Below are 21,082 nucleotides of genomic sequence, written 5' to 3' on the forward strand. Positions count from 1 at the left end.
GTATCTCTGGCAAATAAAGACCCCGCTGAGGACAAACTGAGACAGCACCAGCGCCGCCTGCCCAGTCTCTCTGTGGGGCCGGGGATCCGCCACGCGTTCCGGCAGCGCGGGGCTGGGCGAGACGCGGCGGGCCGGCAGCGGCACCGCTCCGAGGGCAGCGGGAGCCGTGACCACTGCCCGCCGGGATAACCCGGGAGACACGGCTGGGCCCCGCGGGGCGAGCCCCGCCCACTCCCGCATGCCCCGCCCCCGGGCCCGCCCCAGAGGCCACGCCCACTCGATGCCGCCCCATCCTTGGCCTCAGCGCGGGATCCCCTGAGGTCACTTCCGGGGAGGACCGGAAGCGGCGCGCTGGCGGTCGCGTTTAAACGGCGCAGGGCCGCGCGGGTGCTCTGGCCCCGGGGCCGCGGAAACCTCCCTTTAACCTCCGCCGACTGCTCGAGCTCCCCGGCCCCGCCATGCCTATCCGCGCCCACTGCACCATCTGCTCCGACTTCTTCGACAACGAGCGGGACGTGGCGGCCGTGCCGTGCGGGCACACCTTCCACCAGGCCTGGTGAGCGCCGGGGCGGGTGGGGGTCGGGCCGGGCCGTGGGGCGTCAGCCACGGGCACCTTCTCTGGCTCCGCGCCAGGGCTCTGAGGAGTTCGCGGAGCTGCCGCAGCAGTCCGGACTGTGCTGATTGCACACATGTGAACGGGCTGTCCCGGGAGCTGGTGGAGTCGCCGGCCCTGGAGGTCTTTAAGGAAAGACTGGATGTGGCACTTGGCACGGTGGTGATCGGTCATAAGTTGGACTCGATGCTCTCAGATCTTTTCCGACCTAATTGATTCTGTGGTTCTGTCGCTGTGCTGCCTGCAGGCTCCGTTCTCCGGAAGAGCCGGTGTCACAGGGTGTTTGGAGAGAGCGATGTTGGATTGTGGTGAAGCCGCCCTGGCAATTCCGTGCTTTTTTGGGACGGTGTTGCAAGTGTCTGTGTTGAAAGGAAACGGTTCTTCTGAGGAAATAAACTTTGTGTGGGGAGAGGGTGGGCATTTGCTTTCCTGGCTAACGAGCTTGGAGAGGACCACGGGTGTGATTGTCACTTCTCACTCAGCAGCGCTGCTCGGGCCTGCTCTCTTCCAGCAGCCAGCAGAGCAAGGAGAGCGTCCAAAGGTAACCTGCCAGCTCCAAATCGTTACCCTGCTCCCAAAATAAACCTTTCCAGTGTGACGTGATGGCTTGGTTGCAAAATGCATTAGGATCTCTCCTGGGGAGCCTGGCAGGTTTACATTCATCAGCCCAGGGCAGAGCCCAGCTCAGTGTCCCTTGCTCTGCAGATCCGTGTTCAGTGGCACCTCTTGGAGCTGCCTGGGCTGGGGTCTCAGCTGCCACATCCCCCCTGGAGCTGCCTGGGCTGGGGTCTCAGCTGCCACACCCTGATAGAGCAGATCCTGTGTGGGTCCACTCGCTCCTGCGAAGCTGCGGCTGTTCAAAGCCTGTCTCCCAGAGAGATCTGAGTTCTGCAAAAGCTCTGCCCTGTAAAAGATAAGCTCACATGCTAAATTCAGCCAGGAATTGTCTTGGAGATGCAGGTGGAGCATGTGTGTGGAACACTGAGCTCCTGCCAGCTGCACCACTGGACTGCAGGTTTGCGGTTCTGCTTTAGTGTGTGATGAGGAGTCAGATCCTGCTGTCTCCTGGGGAACTGGGGGATGGCCCCTGGAAGCAGTGCTCCAGGACTTTAGGGATTTACTGTATGTTTTCCTTTTCTTTCTCAGCCTCTTCCAGTGGTTTGACACTGCACCGAGCCGGACGTGCCCCCAGTGCAGGAACCAGGTAAAGCTACCCCCTGGGCACACCTGTGGCACAGGGCACTGCAATGGCACCAAGGAGCTGTGGCCTGGGATGATGCTGGAAAAAGGCTCATGGTAAAAAGCAGAGGGACTTTCTGTCACTTGGAACTTCCCAGAGGCTGAGAGGATGAACTTCCCACCACAGCCCTTTTGGTTGCAGTGGGCTGAGGGTGCCCTGCCTTTGTTGGCACTGCAGCTCCTTTCAAAAGAGGCTCTGGGTTTTCACAGCTTTTAATTAGGCTGGGTAAGTATTGGCATGATGGCAGGAGGGGCTGCAAGGGCTTAACGAGGACTCCTGACTGGTGTTTCTGGCATGCCCAGCCCATTGCTGTCAGGTGAACTGTGGTGCACGTGGGCCTTACAACCCCTCCTGGCTTAGCAGTACTCAACTCTGCCTTGAGAAAAGCGATGGCTGGGAAGAGAAGTAAGGATGTGCTCTGCTTCTGAGATAGGAAGCTGAGGCTTGGGTTTCCATTGGCTTAACTGGGAGCTGAATGTCTTTGCAGTCCCTCGTGTCACCAGCCTTCATGCCACCAGTACGTCATGGCACATAGTGGCTGCAGGAGATGTTTCCTCGCTCTCAGATGTAAATTTTTAGCCAGCTGCTGCTTGGGCTTAGTCTGTGTTCGTGCTTCTTTCCTCCTCTCAAGGTCTTGGCCCTTATTCCTTCCCTGACTTGTTGATTCTCTCTGTTCTTCTCTGCCTCTTACATCTCTGGGTTACCATGGAGTTATTGCGAAATGACATCTTATGTGGCAGCAACCATGCAATTAGCTGGTGTCATGACTGTATATAATACTTAAAACACAAAGCTGTAACTGCATGGGGGAGGTGTGGAGAGCTATCAAATTCAATTTACAGCACCTTCTGCCTGCAGAAAGCAGCACATACTTCTGTCTTAGGATTTGGCATCATGTTAGCTCAGCATCAGCTGCTTGGGGCTGAGCTGCCAGAGAACAGACTGCACTGGATTCAGAAATGTCTGAATCTTTCTGCTGCGGCTCAGGAGCTTGGCTGGAGTCACACTCCCAGAAACTGAGTGGGGGGTCTGCTGCTGTGCTGTTGAGCCGAAGCAGAGCATCACCACTAATGGCGTCAAACACGTGATCTGATTTGCCTTTCATGGCCTTGTCACAAGACAGTATCTTCTCCCCCTCCATCTGTCTTCCATATCCATCGTTTCCATATTTGTGCCCATCAAACTCTTCTGTCTCCTGTGTTTAGGTCAGCAAAAGACACATCATCAATAAGCTGTTCTTTGATGTTACCCTGGAGGAGCAAGCAGCACCGGATGCTGAGACCTTGCAGGTAACTTGACAGAGGGGTTCTTTCCTCATGTGATGCTTCAGCTTCCTGGAAGGGTGGCCTGGCCTGCTGGTCCTCTGCCAGAAGGTGCTTCCCAAGCTGGAGCTTGCTGTGTTCATGCTTCTGACCTGAAGCATATCAGTCTCTGTGGTGATTTAGCATTCCACCTGACCAAATCCTGTGTGGTGACTCAAGGAGCCTCCTCTACTTCCTGCTCTTCCTTCTGCTTCTCACTTTACCTGGAAACCTCTCCTGAAACAACATCACATTGGACTCTTGTTCCTCCCTTGGGAATGAGGGTACAAAGCTGTTCCCAAAGGCAGGAGAAGGGAAATCCCAGATGCAGTGAATTGCTGCTGGTATCTGTGGCTCAGGTGTGTGTGATCCCTGCTAACCTCTCTGGAAAGAAAGAGCTGTTGGAGGAACTGCCTCCTCCTCCTCCTCCCTTCTGTGCAGGGAGGTTATTTGTGCAGATTGAAGGATGTGGGGCAGGGTGATGATAAAGTCATGATTCCCCAAGAGAGATCAGGAAGGGGACTGCCTGAAGCCACACCAGCAGCAGTGAACAAGGTGGATGTGGTTCCTGACAGGATCCTGGCTGGAGCCAGGATGTTGGGTGGTGTGCTCCAAGTGCCATCTTTGGGTGCGGAGAGTTGGGTGTGAGTAGGAATAAACACTGAGTGGCTGTTCCATGTTCTCCTTTGTGTAGTGTGGGCTCCTTCTCCCTGGGAATTATCTGTTCCAAAAAAAGGGTGGCCATTTGACCTTGGTGTAATGGGATGCTTGTACCCTCTTGTGTTTAGAAGCAGCATGCGCAGCAATTACCATAATTAGCAGTTGCCATGACAATTCTATATGTACTTCGTATGTCTTTAAAATAAAGCCAGCCAGACTAGAATGTCAGTAGCAGTGTCTTTCTCCAATATCACCAGTAACAAAACTGAGGGCCAAAGTGTGCTGAGGAATGGAGGAGTGTCTCTGGACACTGGGAGCTGCGTGCCCTTGCAGCAGATAAACCTTTCCTTTTGTACATACTAAGATCTGCTCTCACAAGTGTAATGAGATAAGTGACTTGGAAATAAGTTGCCTGGGGAAAATTACCCTAGAAAATATTCCTATTTTCTCACACCCCCACCCCAGGATCCAAAATGGGTTCTCCCAGCCTTCTGCTCCAGGCAGGTTGTGCAGAGCTGCTCCCTTGCTCAAGGGCAGGACTGTGGAGCTGCTCCTGAACAACAAGCTTAATGGTAACTCCTCCTGCACCTATAGATCGTGTGTGTTTGTCAGAGCAACATCTAGCCTCATTGTACAGCCTGCTTAATGAGGGCTCTGAGGTCAACAGCTAAAAGAACCAAATACTTTTCTGGGTAAATCAGCATCGTTAGCTTGTGTGGGTATTCACTGCTGTGCACACTGTACAGGTTGCTGCTGCATTTGTCTCCAGTTTCATGTACTGTGCTGCCTCGTTTTTGGAGGACATGGAGTACCTTGAGAACACAGATGCCTTGTTCACAATGGTTGAGGGACTATTGTCCACCTAGATGTGAGGTCTGTCTGTGATGGAGTGTCTGATTCTAGCCAGGCAGCAATTTAAAGTAAACACATGGTTGGCCAAGTCTGGGCTCTTCAGAGGATGAGATAAGAATTTCTGACATCCTCAGACAGAAGCAACTTCACCTGAAAAAAAAAAAAAATGCCAGGGTTTGTGTTGAACCACTGCCTGGCCCTCCAAGAACCTGGGCACAGAGTGGTGTTCATCTCTGTAATCAACTGGAGCTGTATCTGTGCAGCCCACAGCTGTCTTGGAATGAGCATTTGGCCTCCTGCCATGAAAAGGATGTGCTAGAAAGCAAAGTGTGTAGCTGTGGTCTGCTTGTAATCTTGGGGAGACAAGCTCAGGATTCTCTTCTGAGAACCAGTCTTTGGCACCCAGTGACGTGATCAGAAGAGCTCCCTCATGATCTGAAACCCCTTCCTGTTGTTGCAGAATTAGCTAAATTATCTTTTGAACAGTAATTGTCTTTGTTATTGTTCCTCACTCTTACTGTTACTCTGAAATGTTTACAGTCAAAGGAGTGCTGGGGCTGCTTTGCTTTCCATCCCCAGGCTAAAACTTCAATAGAAACACCAGAGGGAACATGGAACCCTGGAGTAGCTGCAGACCACAGGCTAAATGTCCAGGCATTTCTTTCATTACTGAATCTGGGTTTAGCCTATATTGAATTTAAAGGTGGTCCTTGTGAGCAGCACAGTCTCCATGTGGCTGTTCCCAGAGCAGGAAAAGGGTGAGTTTTGGGGTGTAACACCTCAGTGAGTCTGTCAAGAGCTACTTGTCATCCGGGGAATGCAGAGTTCTTCCAAATGAAGTTTCAGCTTGGTGAAGAGGAGGTGGGGGGAGGATTCCTGCCTGTAAACCTGCTGGGGAAGGTAGAAGCCTTGGAGGACAGCTGTCTGTCTGTGGTCAGGATATACTTGTTTGATCTTGGGAAAATTCAGTCTTGCAGCTCAGCCTGGCAGAGAGAGTTTGTCTCAGAGGAGAGAAATTTTGGAGCAGGTTTTAGGAGCTGTGGTAGAGGATGAGGGATTTCAGATTATGTTGATGAATTCGGTAATGTTACATAGCTGCCTGAAGTAGCCCAGGGTTTCTTTGCTATCATGATAATTAGCACATCTTGTGAGCTCACTAATCGTTCCTGAATAGGGCTCTGAGGAAGCTACTTGAGAATAGTTCCTGCAGCAGAGTTAATTCCACATTAGCCCTCCAGCAGTTGTGCCCCTTGGGGCAAATCCCAGTCAGCTCTGCTAGGCTTTGCATTTGGTCCATTCTGCTTACCAAGCTTTACATCCCACATTCCCTTTCCTGCCTTTATTGTCACTAGCAGAGCCTAGCTCTGGTCTGTCAGAGCCGTGGTCACTGCTGGTGCTATTCTCGGCTCAGATTTGCATGTAGCATTCCGGGTTGCACAGATTTGTGTGCCTGTGTTGGCATTTTATTGTGGTTTTATTCCACTGCAGTTCCTGCCTGACTTGTTATGTGCTTTCCTCTGCAGTTCTCTAACACACAGCTTTTTAAGTCATCTTCTGTTGACTCCTTCCTGCATATATTTATCTCCCTGGTTTTATTTTAAATATACATATAGATATATAGATATAAATAGCCTCTCTTTTAACCTCTCTGCATTTCCTTTGGCTATCCGCCAGTATTAAGTTATATTGCTTCATTTTCTCTAATTTAAACTACAGGGCATTTGCTGCCTCTTTCTGATCCTTGATGAAGGTGTTAGAAATATTTGATGTTCCTCAGACGCTTATAGTACCCAGGAGATGTTGTGCACTCTCAGTTGGTGTGCTAGGGATTGGTTTCTCAGTGATCTGTTTCCAGCCATTCGATTGAGCTGTTAGCTCATATCAGCATCCTGAACTGCAGTGACTTCAGTGCCTGTCAGCATGTTTGAGTGCATGCTTGGTTACCTTTTCAGGTGTTTGGCTGTGCCCTCCTGTCTCCCACCTGCATCTGATTGAAGTTCACTTCAGTTTAAAGAACTCTCAGTGATCCAGTTAGTCTGGCAGCATCCCTCCCTTATTGCCTTGTTTAGGTAAAACATTATAAAAATTGTTCTTGCCTGACTTCCTGTGTTTCCCTCAGAGCCTTCCAAAATTATTCAGCTAAAACAGGATGACTGACAGTGTGAGAAACACAAGGTTGACAAGGCTAAGATGAAGCTGCGATCCTCTCTTCTAGCCCCAGAGAATGCCAGTTGGAGGTGCTCTTTCTGTTCCCTGTGACAGTCCGGGCTTGTAACTCCATGCTTGTTGTTTCTGTGTACCCTCCTTAGCACCTGCCTGGTCCAAAAATCCTGCGGGGAAATCTCTTGGGTTGTTCTAAGATCTGGTGAAAGCATCTCTGCAGGACGTTTCCTAATGGGGTTCTCTGTGTTGTGTTTCAGAATGAACTGGACAAGGTGAAGGCCCAGCTCTCCTTGAAAGGTGAGTTCCTGCTGCCTGCAGGGGATTGGCAGCCCACAATCAGCAGCTCCTGGACTCTACCTGTGCCAGGTGGCTTGCTCAGTTCTGAGGATCCCCTGTGCAGAGGCCACCCCTCTCTGAAGCCAAGGGCATGGTTCAGGCTGCAAACTGTTTTGCTAGAGCAACTTCCTCAGAGTTTTTTCTGAGGTGCGAACACCTACAGTAATGCAAAGCTTATATGACAACCCGAGTCCACAGCCTGGTCCAGCTGTGCTGTAACTCAGGAGTTCACTGTGGGTTTAGACAAGGAGATGCAATTTTTTTGCCCCCCTTCCTAATCACAAGCTTACAGAATTGCAGCAAAGCTCTATCCAGAGCAGGCTTGAAAGCAAAAGCCATGATTTGCTTGCTGGGAGACTCACAGCTGCATATGGCAAAGGCTCATTCCCTCCAACAGATGAGAGGGTAAAAGTGGTGTCCAAAAGCAACAGTGGGAAGGCTTTGGATTTGTTTGGCGGTTGCAGTGCCACATGTGTTGTGCAAAGAGCAGACGGAGTTCAGTGTGCACGCACTTCCATCTTCCCATCTTTAATTTTAGAGGATGTTTGAGGGAGGCAGGAAAAGCAAAAGCCCTGGAGACTTGTCGATGGGTTTTAAGCATCGTCTGTAGGCAGCCTGTCATCAGAACATGAGTCATGAGCAGCAAAAGGAAAATGTCAGTCTAAGTGACAGAAATCCTAAAACATGCTAGCAGAAGGGGAAAAAAATGTTTAAAGAATGCTGGGGGCTCACCCACGCCCCAAGAGTTGTCTTTCCTCTGTGTTCTGCATGCACGAGACAGACATGAATAGCCAGTAGATTGAGGATTCGGTCCTTAGCCTGAGAGCAGAATTGGATGGTCTGCACGTCTTTATTCTGAGGCCTGTTCTGCCAGCTTGCTCGAGTTTAGTGACTTGGTAGAGAGCCAGATCTTCTGGTGAAGGTGGCTGGGATTCTTGCTAGGATATTATCCAAGAAAAACTGCTTAAAGGCCTGCTAATCTTCTCGGCTTCTGGTGAGTAGAGGTTGGATTTGACATTCCCTGTCCCATTCTCTTTTCATATTGGAAATGTGAAGCTCCTTCTCACCTCCTGCCTCCTTTGCTGTGGGTACTCTGCTCTCTGCTGGTTCCTGTGTATAAGTTCTCCATGTGAAGCTGTGCGCTGCAGAGGAGCTGTGGAGCTGCCAGGCTCTGATCAGCCTGCAAATGGCTCGAGAGGTGCCGAGCTCTGAGCAGACCCGGCAGGCTCTGTGGGAGGCACTCTGAATGAGCTGAAAACTCATTCCTGCAGCACGGAGGGGTTTAATTCCTGCCATCTGCCTCTGGGCAGCTGGGAACGGAGGAGGGGGAAGCCCTGATTCTTTTGGTGGGTGTGGAGTCCCTGCCAATGCAAGGGAGCATCTCCAGGTGCTGCCTCTGGTGGAAAAGGGTTGTTCAGATCAATGGAGGAGTCACCCGCGTGCTTCTGCTGGAACACGTTCCTCCTTTGTTTCTTGGTCCCACATAGCTCTTTTACTCCCTGATTGAACACTGAAGCTTCACTGCAGGTCATGCTTCCACAGGCTGTGGAGGCAGAATATGAAACTGGATGGCTTGCAAGGAGAACAAGCTTTTTTGGAAAGGCACACTTTGGCCCTACTATTACTAGGCTGTTTTAGCTAGAACTGAAGATGCTGAGCTGAAGATTTTACCCTCCTCTCAGCAGGGTTAGGTGGAGGGCTTCCTGTTTTCCCTTATTACCCAACTGCTTTAAGCTTCTCAGCCATGCTGGCTGTTCCCTGCATAAGTCTGGCAGCTCCTGATGGTGGTTGTTGCTTTCTGAGCTGTCCTTCCTTTGTCTCCCCAAAACAAATTGAAATCTGATGGTGTTTTCCACCACCTTCTCTCTGGTGGTCAGAGGCATGTGCTTTGCTCCTGAATTGCCAGGGGGAGGGACAGCAGGATGCAAAGGTTGTGACCTGCAAAAAGTGGGCACTTGGGGAATCTACTTAAGCTGTCATGTGTCCTGCGGTGTCCCCAGTGTCACCTGCCCTTTGATGTAGGTGCAGTGGTTGGTGAGGGCATGTGCAGTAGCTTGGTAGACCCCTGCATATAGCAGCCAGTGGCCCTCAAAGGGGTTCCTGACACATAAGATTCCATGTGGAGAGGATGGATACAAAGCTCTGTTCTCCAGCTCTATGACAGCTTGGTGTAACTTGAGAGGAATTATTTCCTTGTGCGAGCCTGGCTTTGAGAAAACGCAAGAGTTAAGATACATCATCTTAATGCTAGCAGGGCTGGCACAGGAAAGCTATTAAAGGGAATTTTTTATCTTTAGTAAAGAAGTCTTGAAGCCTGCTGGCACTGAAAGAAGCAATTGCTCAGTGCAGACCCTGGTGCAGACAGCACTTAGAGAAATGGCTCTCTCCAGGAATGGCCAAATCCTGGCTGCCTGGAGCTGAGCCTGCAAGCAGTCTGTGTGCTCCTGCTGCTGTGCTGCAGCTGGAGTCTGGGTTACCAGGCCGTGACCTTTTTCTTTCTTCTTTTCCAGAGAAAGAAAAGCGGGAATGCCAGGCTGTCGTGGACGGGCTGAGGGAGACTCTGGATGTGCGCAATGCCACGATAGAGTCGCTCCAGAAGATGCTGGGAGACACAGAGATGCTGTGCTCCTCTCTCAAGGTACTCTTCCTGTCCCCAGCAGGACTAACCTTCATGCAGTCAGTGTTAGTTCTGTTGAAGATCTCTGCAGATCCTGCTAATAAAGAGATTGTGCTGCTGGGATTTTGGGTCTGGTGCCGGGGTTTTCATTTTGGCTTGATTAATTGAAGCAAGTGCTGTTGCTGGACTCAAGGTCTTGTTTGTACTCTGCTCGAGGTGATTCAGAGGCATAAAAAGCCTACAGCCCTGTGGTTTGTGTGCAGGTGCTCAAGGCAGAGGTATCCCTGGTGAGGGAGAAATGCCAGCCCAGCCTGAGGAATGCGGCTGAGCCTCGATAATGGAGTGGCAATTCTGGTCATAAAGGTGATAGCAGGACTCTAGTGTGGGAGCTAACTCCAGCACCCCGTTGCTGAAACACTGGTTCCCTGAGGTAGAATGTTCTGAAATGGGTTTAGGCCAAGTGGGATTCAAGGAAAATTAGTTTCTTACTTTGACTGGGGGAGAAATCAAACTGAAAAATATGGAGGGGGAGTTGCAGGCTTCAGCTGAGTGGGATCTGATCCAGCTAACTCTCCTGTCTCTGTTCTGTTGCCAGGGCTTTGCCTCAGTTAGGTTAGTAATGTTGTGAAGTCCAGGGATCAAATATTCCTCTTGTGCTTCAGTGTGCAGTGACTCAGTGTGTAGTCATGTACTACGTGTAAACAGCGAGAAGAAAAGGGTAAGAGCAGGAACAGCTTTGTTGGGATGTCTTGGAGCAGCTTTGCCTTGGTGCTGGGCTGGGCAGTCTGTGCTGTGTGAAGGTGATGCGCCTGACTCAAGAAGGTAGGGTGCAAGCAGGTGGGCTTTTGAGCTGCGGGCTGGAAAGTGAGATAGGTATCTACTGCACTTCCCAAGCTGTCTGACCCAGTATCGTAAACTGCATTGTGTTTCTTGACCTGCAAGGCCAAGTGGCCTAGAGAGATTGTTGACATGTCATGGTGTTGTCATGCTATATGCCACCTGCACCTGGGCTCTTTTGGGAGGAAGCATCTGGAATATCTACCTGACACCAGGGCAGAGAGAGTAAGGAATTAATGCCAGGCAGGCCTTGCTCTGAGCCAGCACAACTGTTGTTGCCCAACCATGGCATCATATCCAATCTGCTTGCGTGTAAAGGCAGCCTGGATCTTGGCCATGCCATAGATGCTGGTGTGATTCTGGATAGCTCAGTGGCAGGATACTTCTGATGCCCCCTACTCCAGCTGGAATAATTGTGACAGCGGAAGCTGGTACTTGCTGTTAAACTCAGCATATCAGTGCTTGGTTTTCCTGCCTTGACACCTCTGGAGGAGGCTCTGTGCTTATCTTCCCTGTTGCAAAACCCTCTCTGTATGCTTAAGTCCCTTTAATAAAAGCTGGGCAGGGCAGAAGGATTAGGGACCTAAAGGTATCTTTTTTTGTTGCATATGGAGTTTCCCAGCTGAATGCCAAGCACTGTCTTAAACTGCATCATTAAAGATTAAAGCACAAAATTTCTGTAGTGAAAATACAGGCTTAACTTACTGTGAAGCAGATTAAGGCTGCGAGCTGGTCCTGTCTTCTGCTAGCACTTTGTTTGCTGCAGTTTCAGCTTGGCTGAAGCTGGGGACTCTGCTCTGACCAGCACAAAACACTGCTGTGGGGATCTGAAGTGTTGAGAGTTTTGGTTAGGGTTAAGCCAAAGACAGGCTCCAGTTAAACAAGAGTGACACATGAGCCTGCAACACTGTCCCTCCTCAACTTTCCAGTGGTTTCACAGCTGTTTGGTTTCTTTGGCAGGAAGTGGATAAAATCCTTGAACTTCTGTATGGGAAGGAGCTTTACAAAGCAATGATCTTTTGCCAGGCCTTTCCCCAGAATCAGCACTAAGCTGAAACCAGAGCCTTTCAAAGTTGCTGTGCAAGATGCCCAGGCACACACAAACCTAGACAGCACAGATACATCAGAATGGTGCTAATTCAGCTATCCCCATCCTCTGCCACACTGCAGATGTGTGCTTTTCCAGCTCAGCTAGGGTTCTGTGTTACTGCTGGAGAGGCAATAGGCTGCGATAGGCTTGCAGCAGGTGAGAGAAGTGTCCAGGTGGGTCTCTGGTTTGGCTGAGGTCTCCCAGAAGAGACCCACTCATTCCTATCTATGCTCTGAGAAGCTAATGGCAAGGAGAGTTGGGAAAATGAAGCAATCAGCTGTGCATGAGGGGGAAGGCAGTAGCAAGGTTTGCTTGCTGAGGACTCCTTTGCTTTTGAAAAACAAACTGTCACTGCTGTGTACAGGGCAATATGCAGCCTCTCCAGCATGCCCATTACAGAGGGGCTATGACATGGTTTCAGCTCCAGCCTTGCCTTGTGATTAGCACTGAGACCCTGCTGTGCTCATGGGGAGCAGAGGTGGGGGTACAGTGGGAGGGAGCTCAACTCTCCATAATCCCAGGCTGCTGAGGTGGTGATAGCATTTAGAGCTGATGTGTGCTCCTAGCTGCCCGCAGCGCGCGTAAGCCGGGATGTTTCCCCACCAGCCCCTGCAGCCTTACTGACGGTCTATGTGTGCTTGCTTCCCTGCAGAAGCAGATGAAATTCCTGGAGCAGCAGCATGAGGATAACAGAAGTTCAAAGGAGGAGGCCCGGCGGCTGCGAAACAAGCTGAGGACCATGGAGCGGTGAGATCTGGGAGCTCCCTGGGCCCTGCAGGCTGGGCTGCACACCCTTCCCTTTGTGGGCAAGGCAGGAGGGTCCTGCTGGGCCTGCTGCAGCACCCACCTCTGTATGCTGGATCATCTTACCTGTAAGGTTTAAAACGGCTGCTTTAGCTGCCCTGCACACCTCTTGCCCCTGCTATGTTTGCAGACAGCTGCTCTCATTAAAGAGCAGCAAGGCAGGGTATGGGCCTCATCTCTAGTGCGCTGAGCATAGCTATGTGCTATTTCTGTTATCAGAGGATGCTGGGGCAGAATGCCAGCCCAGGAACACAGGGCTATAGGGACCAAGAGCTGGGCATCAGTTCCATGTGCCATATGTGTGTACAGCTGCCCCTTCTCTGGCAGTGCTGCTTTTCCCCAGTGAAAAGCCCTGCTTGTGGTGAGGGAGCTGTATCTCTTCTCTCATGACACCCAGAGTGCCTGCAGGAGAAGCTCAGGCTGTGCCAGCGCTTTGAGGGGGAAGCAGGCCTTTTGTCTCTTTCCCAGGTGTGTTTGTGATTCATGAACTGAAGATATGCGTTTGCTTGTGGTTTTTTTTTTTTTTTTTTTTTGTTTTTTTTTTTTTTTTTTGTTTTTTTTTTTTTTTTTTGTGCAGGATCGAGCTGTTGCTTCAGAGCCAGCGCCCAGAAGTGGAGGAGATGATCAGAGAGATAGGAGTCGGGCAGGCAGCGGTGGAGCAGCTTGCAATCTACTGTGTCTCCCTCAAAAAGTAGGTGCTACAGGCTTGGCACAGCTGGCTGGTGCTGTCCTGGGGGAGCCCAGGGAGAACCCTCTGCTGAGCGCCAACAGGCACGTGGGGTCTCAGGGGCTCTCGTCACCTCTTAGGGCTCCACTGGGGTTTGACTGACAGATCCTGGGGACCTAGTTTGGAGCCTGTCACACTGAACTGTTCCTCTTGTCACTGCAGTGACATGCGTGTCACCATGGGAACTGTCTCCAGAGTTGTCAGTGCACCTATGAAGTGATGATGATAATTCCCTCTGCTTTGCTCTCATGCCTGGGGGAAAGCGAGCGGATGCAGAGCTCTGGGTTGTGCCCTCTGCAGCACTGCACTGTGCAGCTGTGGCCTCTGGCAAAGCGAGCCTGCACTGCTGCCCTCCCCTACCTGGATATCCATCTGGTCCTGCTGGGGAAAAAACACAGCTTTTTTTGTCTGTTCTGATGGCAGCTGAATAACTGCAGCTTTGGTACAAAGCTGTAATGAGGCAAGAGTCCCTGTGGTGTAATTGGGAATGAATGTGCATGGCCAGTAGTGTGAAGTCTCTGAAAAGTCACTTAAAGCAAAGTCTCCTGTTTGCTGCCAGCATGGAGGCTGTGCTCTGTTTTCTCTTTTTCACTGACAACTGAAATGTCTCTGGCTCCATTTTGCTGGTGGTACCCCATGCAGGCTTTTTCCCCCCCATGGTGTAGTGGAATCTGTGACAGTGTTGATACACTCACTTATCTTTGTTCCTTAAAGGGCATTGTATCTCCTGGGTTTTCTCTGGCTCTGCAGGTCCAGAGCTTCAATTTAAGGGTCTTGGCTTATCTCTGAGAAGTTCTGGCTCAGCTGTCTTACAAACAGTGTGACTCTTCGGGTCTCTTTGCAGGGAATATGAGAACTTGAAGGAGGCTCGGAAGATCTCTGGTGAGATGACAGAGAAGCTGAAGAAGGAGCTGTTTTCTGTCAATAATAAGGTAGAGTGTGAGTTGCCAGGGTGACATCTGGTCTGTTGATCCCTCTACAAGGCCTCTACAGTGACCCTCTCCCATGCTGATAGGTACAGGTGTGTACCAGTGCCTTCAGCCAACTGAACTGGGCTAGGGCTCCCACATCATGCTGAGCCCAGGGAGAAGAGCTTCCCAAAGCACAGTGAGGACACACAGGTGGCCCTGCACAGAGCCTGCCTAGGCTGGCAAAGCTTGGGGATGCTGATGTGCCTCTCCTGCTGTGTTCTGCCTGTTCCAGGCCTGGCTGAGGTCTGTTGGCTCAGGTCAGGCAGGACTGTCTGGTAGCACATTCCTGTGAAAAGTGTGTGTAGTCTCACTCCCCGAGGCACAGGTGTTTTTCGGGGGCATCCCTGTGTCTGAGCCAACAAAGTGAGAAGCTGTGGGTGGATTTGGCCTACTTCTGTTACTCAGCCATAGCTGCTGTCTCCTCAAATGGAGAAGGAGGTTTTCAGATTGCTGTGCTGCTCTCCCCAGAGGAGTTAACCCCTACACAAGGTGCTGATGCTGGAATTGGACTGCCCCTTGCTGAGTCAGACCCAAGCTGTGATGGCCAGTGTGGGTCAGGAGGATGCGAGTCAGTGCACAAGGGACTCCAGGCTTAGCTGACAGAGAGCTGACTGTATCCACAGTCCGTGAGCTGGCCCAGCCTCCTGGACACACTAAAGTGTCTGAAGTGGTAGCAGTCCACTTCCTGACCCCTGCTGCTGGCATGCTTCCCTGTTGAATCAGGCTTGTCCATGTGCCAGCACTGCTGATGCACAGCCATCCTCCAGCCTGTGGTTTGTGATTCCTGTGCTGTGGTGTGTCCAAAGTCCTGCAAGAATTCAGAATGCAGCCACCAAGTGTTAGAGCAGGGAAAAACTGTTGCTGTTAGGCATAAATGCTGGGCAAGCAGCCCTGGACATCCCTCTGCAGGCAGCTTGTGGAATTGGATTTTGCTGGTACAGGAGAGATTGGTCAGACTGACACAGGAAAATTGAGCCCTTAAACAGGGGAAGTAGCATGTGGTGCAGAGCACACTGCTCTCACAGGGCTCTGCAGTCCCCCTTACCCTGGTTAATGTAACCCACACTCTGTTGTGTTTTGCAGCTGCAGAAAACAACTTCAGAGTTGGAGAAGACAAAGGAGGAGTTAAAAAACACACAGAAAGATCTGAAGAATGCAGACAAAGAGATCTTGGTAAGAATATCATTCCTCGTGGCCAACTGCCAGTTACTGCAGACTGGTCTGCAGCTGCAAAGCCAGGCGTTATGCTGGCTTTTGCTCAGTGATGAAATTTCCCAGCCTACCTCTGAGCTCCACCTGATGCTGATTTATGGAAAAGGGGCAAAGTATCTACTGCTAAATTTTTCCTTATCTCACTGACTGCTTTCCCTTTTCTCTCCAGAGTTTGAAGAAGAAGATAGACATCCTGCAGGATACTCTGAAAGTCCCATCTGTAACCAGGGAAACACTCAGTCGGCTAGTCTTTGAAAGGTTAGTGAGCTGCATCCTCAGACACAGTACAGGCATGGAGGGGACAGGTTCAAAGCCAGAGCTGACAGTTTAACTATCTGAGAAAGCAGAGATATACTAGTCTGGCAGGTATTGTAGAAGTATGGCTGTTTTGTTCCTTGTATCCTTTGGTTTACATGGAAACCCTTGGAGGGTTTGGGTTGGGAGGGCATGGAGGAGTGGCCTGAGTTTTGATAAAGTCTTTGTCACTATGTCCTGCCTAGGAAACATCCCTAAAGCTGCTCTTCTACTTGCTTTAGAGTAGTTGGCCTTGTGATGAGCATGCACTGGTGTATGGGGATCAAAGATCTTAGCTAGGCAGAGGAATCTAGCCTGGAAAATGGCATCTACTTTTATCCAGCCTTTCTCGAGGAGCCTCTGCTATTACTCAGTAGAGCAAGCTGGGTTGTGTCCACAGAGCAGCGTGTCAGTGTGATTCCTGGGCTCTGGGTGCTGCTGTTAGGGTGCTCAGCATTTGAGAGGGAGCAGTAATTTAATTGAGGGGGACATTTAAATTCTGAGGTTCAGATTGTTCTTTCTTAGACGTGTGAGCAGAACGGGGCTGTGCTCCTGGTGTCACTGCTGTCTGAGCATTCCATGTTGTGGGGTGCAGCTCTGCTTTCCCCTGGGGGGCAGGCAATGGCTCAGTGATTGATGCTTTCCTTGGCCTTGCAGCCCAGTTCCTGTGGAACTGCAGCATCCAAAGCTCCACCGCCCAGCCCACAGCGATGAGATCAATCTAGATGGGACTTACGATTTGGACACCCCTGAGCACCAGCCCTGCCAAGCTCCCTTCGGCCCTTCAAAAAGGCAGAAGCTGGATAAAAAGCCGTGAGTTTTCCCTGCTCTTTCTACTTCTAAAGGAGATCAAAGTCTCACTGCTTTGGAAGTTGCTATGTGAGATCAGATAGCTCTCCAGCTGTCTGATGGCATGCTGCAAGCTTTGTCGTCATTTGCTTGGCCTTGTCTGTCCTTGTCAGCTCCACTTGAACAATAAATCTCTACTGATTTGCTCCTTGGGCTCCTTACAGGCCTCCTGTGGTAAATCTGGCGAAGAAAGTTCTGAAGGAAGCAGCGGAGGTAAAAGGACTAATCTTGATTTTTCTGTGTCGCCTCTTTGATTCTGCTGTTAATAAGCTGGGGATAAAGAATCTATTTTCTCCCTTGTGGCCATAGACTTGGCCCATCTATAGAAGCAGTCTGTGCTTCAAAGTGTTTTTCTTGATGGTCTTGTAGCAACGCTGTTGCTGCCTCAGGTCTCCTGGAACTGGGCAGGAGAAGGGAGGGTGGGGACCCACCTACTTCTTGCTGATAATTCTGCCCCAGATGTGCTTCACAAACACCACCTGGAGCTGACCACAAGGGCTGTGGGGTCAGCTGAGGTGGCTGTTCACTCAGGCTTGCTGGGGGCAGTGTCCTGCCTCCTGGGCACTGTTCCACATAAGCCTCAGTGGGAGGTTGGAAGCTGCTGGTTTTCAACCTGACCTGTGGTATGGCAGTAACCGTGATTAGTTATTAGTGCTGCCTATATGTGTATTCTGTTCAGCAGACTGTGCTGGTTAAAGGGCTTTTCTTGTTGTTTTGTGGGACAGAATGGGGCAGATGATCTGGAGGATGATGCTCTTAAAGGACTCTTGCCAGCATTCATCAGGAATTCTGTTCTCTCCAAGAAACCATCTTTGGGTGGTTTGCCGGGTTCCCACAAGAACATGGGTGTGGTGAGTATAACTGTCCAGTTGGTGAGTGTGCCCAGGGCTGGCACTGCCACCTCTGTCCTGAACTGACCCTGAAAGAGGAAGTGAATGAGGCTTTTACCTTGCCACATACAGTGTGTGGAAAATAAATCTCGGAGCATAACCTGGCTACCTTCCAGTCCTGCAGAGCTCCAGGGATGACAGATGCTCATTCCCTTCCTGGCAGCAGACTAAGTGGCTCTCAATGTCCTATTCCTCTACTTCCTTGGAGCTTAGAGTGTTCTCCTTGTATTCCTCAATCCCAGTCACAAAATCCTAAGCCTTGCTTGGCTTGTCTGAAAAAGTGCCCAATATTCCTGAACTTTGTTAATACCCATGGGTCTATCTTTTTCCAAAAGTGAGGGCTTACTGTGAGTACTGAGTGTTTCCAAGTGCCTTTAGTGCCTCTCCAGAAGCTCTGGTCTGCAAGACTTCCCCTTTCCAGTAACCAGCATGATGGGAGGTAGCCAAGGCCCTGTGTGCTGCTCCAGGCTCATTTGTTTCTCTCTCCTAGGTGAGGATGGGCTATGATGGCATGGGAGGCAGGACAAAGTTCATAGAGCCAGTATCCTTTCCTGCAGCTTATGTGGCAGTACCAATGCTGTGGCATCTCTGTTCTGTTCCTTCTCTTTGGTCTCAACAAAAAATGGACTTGGGATCCTCAAGGAATGATCTGATTTCTCTCTGAAAAAATCTGAGCTCAGCAAAGGTGTCAAGGACCCGAACTTGCTGAGAGCACTTGTGGCTGGTTCAGAGGAATGCATCAGCTAGAAATCAGTGCAGTTTTCAGGGACTGCCTGTGCCCTTGAGATCTTACAGCAGCAGTGTAGCATAGCCTTTTCTGGCTGTGTGCCTGCCAGCCCATGTAGCCAGAGCCCTCATTCCTGTGGGATGCTGCTGCTCCACTGTGGTGAGGAGTGGCTGGGCTGAGCTCACCCCCTGGGTGTGGAGCTGCTCCTGCCTTGGGATTGCTCTACCATGGGAGGCTTCAGGCTCTGGCTGCTCAGCCTTCACCTGCAGTGTTCTGGCTCAGGAGGTCTTGCAACTCAAATAGATATGCTGTTAAAATGCTGTTTTATGTGCAAGGGGATAGCATAGAATCATGGAATCATTAATGTTGGAAAAGAGCTCTAAGATCAGAGTCCAACCATTAACCCAGCATTAGCAAGCTCACCACTAACCCATGTCCCTAACCAACACGTCTGCATGCTTTTTGAACACTTCCAGGGACTTCCACCACTTCCCTGGGCAGCCTGTTGCAGTGCTTGACCACCTGTTTAGTGAAGAGATGTTTCCTAATATCCAGTTGAAACCCCCTGTTTGGGAAATGTTTCCTGACACATGGGACAGGTGTGTGTCTGAGATCTGCTCCTTTGAGAGGGTAGCAAAGCCCATCCTGTCCTGCAGGGAGTTTTTCCATGGATACAGATATATGGCTGGGTCTCAGGTCTATGGTTCAGGCTGGACTGCAACAGGTGTTGGATCACTTGTGTTCCCAGGGCACTGATCTGTGCTTTCCTTGATGGTTTTACCTCCAGACAAACATGGCAGAAATCCGTCCATTATTAGTTAAGGGCAAGAAGAAGGTCTCCAGACCAGCGTCTGCATCTCCTGCGTTTTCCTCTGGCAGCAGCCAGGCCAGAATGGACACCTTCCTGCTGTGAGAGCCCCTGACTTCCCGGGAGAGGCTTGGAAGAGGCTGCAGGGCAGAGTACACTTGCCCAGAGTCTGGCACGAGGCAATGTGCAGCCACCACTGCCTGGGGTACTGTTAACAAAACATTGATGCTGCCTCGTGGGTGAGATGAGCTGCCCTGTGGAGAATCCTGCCCCTGCAGCAAGCCTCTGGAGGCCAAGCCTCTGACTAATGCCTGGACTGAGCTACCCTCTTCATTTTACCATTCCTTCCTCCTTTTTTCATGCAGAATTAACAGGGTTTTCTTGCCTTCTGGCCTCCTCAGAGCTCTGCAGTTGCTGCTGCTTTGGGCTCTCTGGCACCCACTTGGTGGAACTGCACTTCTTGGATGCCGCCACAAGCAGGAAGTGCAGGAAGGGTGTCTGGAAGGCAGGGAGAAGGGACCTGGACCTGCTCCATGCCTGGTGTAAATAGTTCTGAGAAAGTTTACTGGAGGAAGAAGTGTGTAGAGCAACCTGTGTGGCTGTTGAGTGTCTGTATATTCATCATCAAATTAAACACCTTCCCTCAACCACAGGCCTCTTGGGGCTGGGGAGATCCACAGGTAGACTTGGGAACTGTTCCCTTGCCCTGTTTTGGGCCATAAACTCCAGAGTGGCCTTGCAGATTTGGCACTGAAATGACTGACTTGGAAGGAAAGTATTGAGGTAACCCCCTGCTCCACTTGGAAGCTGAGATAGGTGTGCTGGTGTGACCTCTGTGTTTGGTGCGTGTGGGTGTGAAACTTGTGTATTAATTTCTATTTTTTAATGAGAGTGTATTTTTATGATTCTGTAACTGTTCTGCCTTGTGGTTAGAGGGCTTGGAATGGCCTGGAGAAGTGCTGAAGAATGGCTCCCTTCAAGGGAGAGGTAGACTGCTAAAGAACCTGTCTGGGTACTTCAGCTTGGAGCTCTGGAACGGAAGATCCACACCTTGAAGCAGGGCTTTCCAAGCTGAAAGGAATAGATGTGGTGAGGCAGCTAATAAAGCACTCTGCTGTACAAGTCTGACATTTCCTATTTCCAGCTGCTTCAGGCTAGAATCTGTAGTACCTGGACTGGCTAAAAATATGTTTTTAGGAAATAAAATATGTTACTGTGCCCACTTGTTAACCCAGCAGCCTTCTGAGCATTTTCCTATTGCACCTCAGGGTGGAGGTCTGAGCTTGAGTGCTGAATGTAGGGTGATGGATGTGCTCAATCTTTCAGGTTCCTTTGGGGTGCTAGCCCTGGGAGACAGGCCCCTTGTGCAGGGAAAGACAGTGGTGGGGTTGAAGCCACGGGGGCAGTGGTGCCCATCCTCAGGGAAGTGAACAGGGCAAAGCCCTGCGGAACATGAGCTGTGTCTCACCTGCATCACCTGAGGCTGACTGCAGAACTAAGTGGAATGGGGGAAGAGTTTGGAGGAGCCAGGAGAGGGTTTAAAGGGCTGGAAAAAAACACTTGGGGGAAGGGAGGGGAGACTTAAGCAAAGTGAATTCTGCAGAGGAGAAGCCTGGGAGAGGGTCTGCAGGGAGCCTGCTGTGCTCTGTCCTTGTCCCTTTGAGGTAGGTATCAAGCATCTGTAAAATATGAGACTTGCTCTGGATCTCTCCAGTTCAGGAAGACCTTTTTAAGAAGGCAGCAGTAAAGGTGTGGGGCTGGTGAGGGACATGGATTTCCATGTTGGGGTGCTAGAGAGCTGGTGCTGTCTGCCCATAAAGGGAGAACAGATCCCAGCCTGCAGTGGAGGGGCTGAGAAGGATGTTTTGACACTATGGCAAGTTTCAACTGGAGGTTTGAGCACCTTGTCTGGGCACCACTTCCACCCACCTGCAGCAGTGCTGCTGCTGGCAGCTGCCCCAACCTCTGCTGCGTTCCAGGTGGATGTTTTGAGCCTCCTGTGTGTGTACTGGCCACCTACTATGTCCTGACCTCTTTCATCCACTCCTGTACTCTTCCTTTCCATACACTTGTTGCTGTTGGGTTGTTTCT

General features: G+C 50.7%; 1 protein-coding gene across 1 annotated transcript; it reads left to right on the forward strand.

Moving 5' to 3' along the window:
- Positions 1-458: 458 nt before the first annotated feature.
- TRAIP (TRAF interacting protein) lies at positions 459-20,140 on the forward strand (the record flags this gene model as incomplete). The annotated part of the gene is made up of 15 exons (XM_083869847.1): positions 459-556; positions 1,760-1,817; positions 3,059-3,142; positions 7,087-7,126; positions 9,676-9,803; positions 12,362-12,456; positions 13,091-13,204; positions 14,085-14,172; positions 15,295-15,384; positions 15,593-15,681; positions 16,375-16,530; positions 16,731-16,779; positions 17,292-17,417; positions 17,947-17,997; positions 18,971-20,140. The coding sequence occupies 15 exons, from the start codon at positions 459-461 to the stop codon at positions 19,094-19,096; spliced, it is 1,392 nt and encodes a 463-aa protein (XP_083725973.1). The 3' UTR covers positions 19,097-20,140.
- Between the last annotated feature and the right edge of the window lie 942 nt (positions 20,141-21,082).

This window comes from Zosterops lateralis, assembly GCF_965231275.1.
Source record: "Zosterops lateralis genome assembly, chromosome: 11".
In the NCBI taxonomy this organism is placed as follows: domain Eukaryota; kingdom Metazoa; phylum Chordata; class Aves; order Passeriformes; family Zosteropidae; genus Zosterops; species Zosterops lateralis.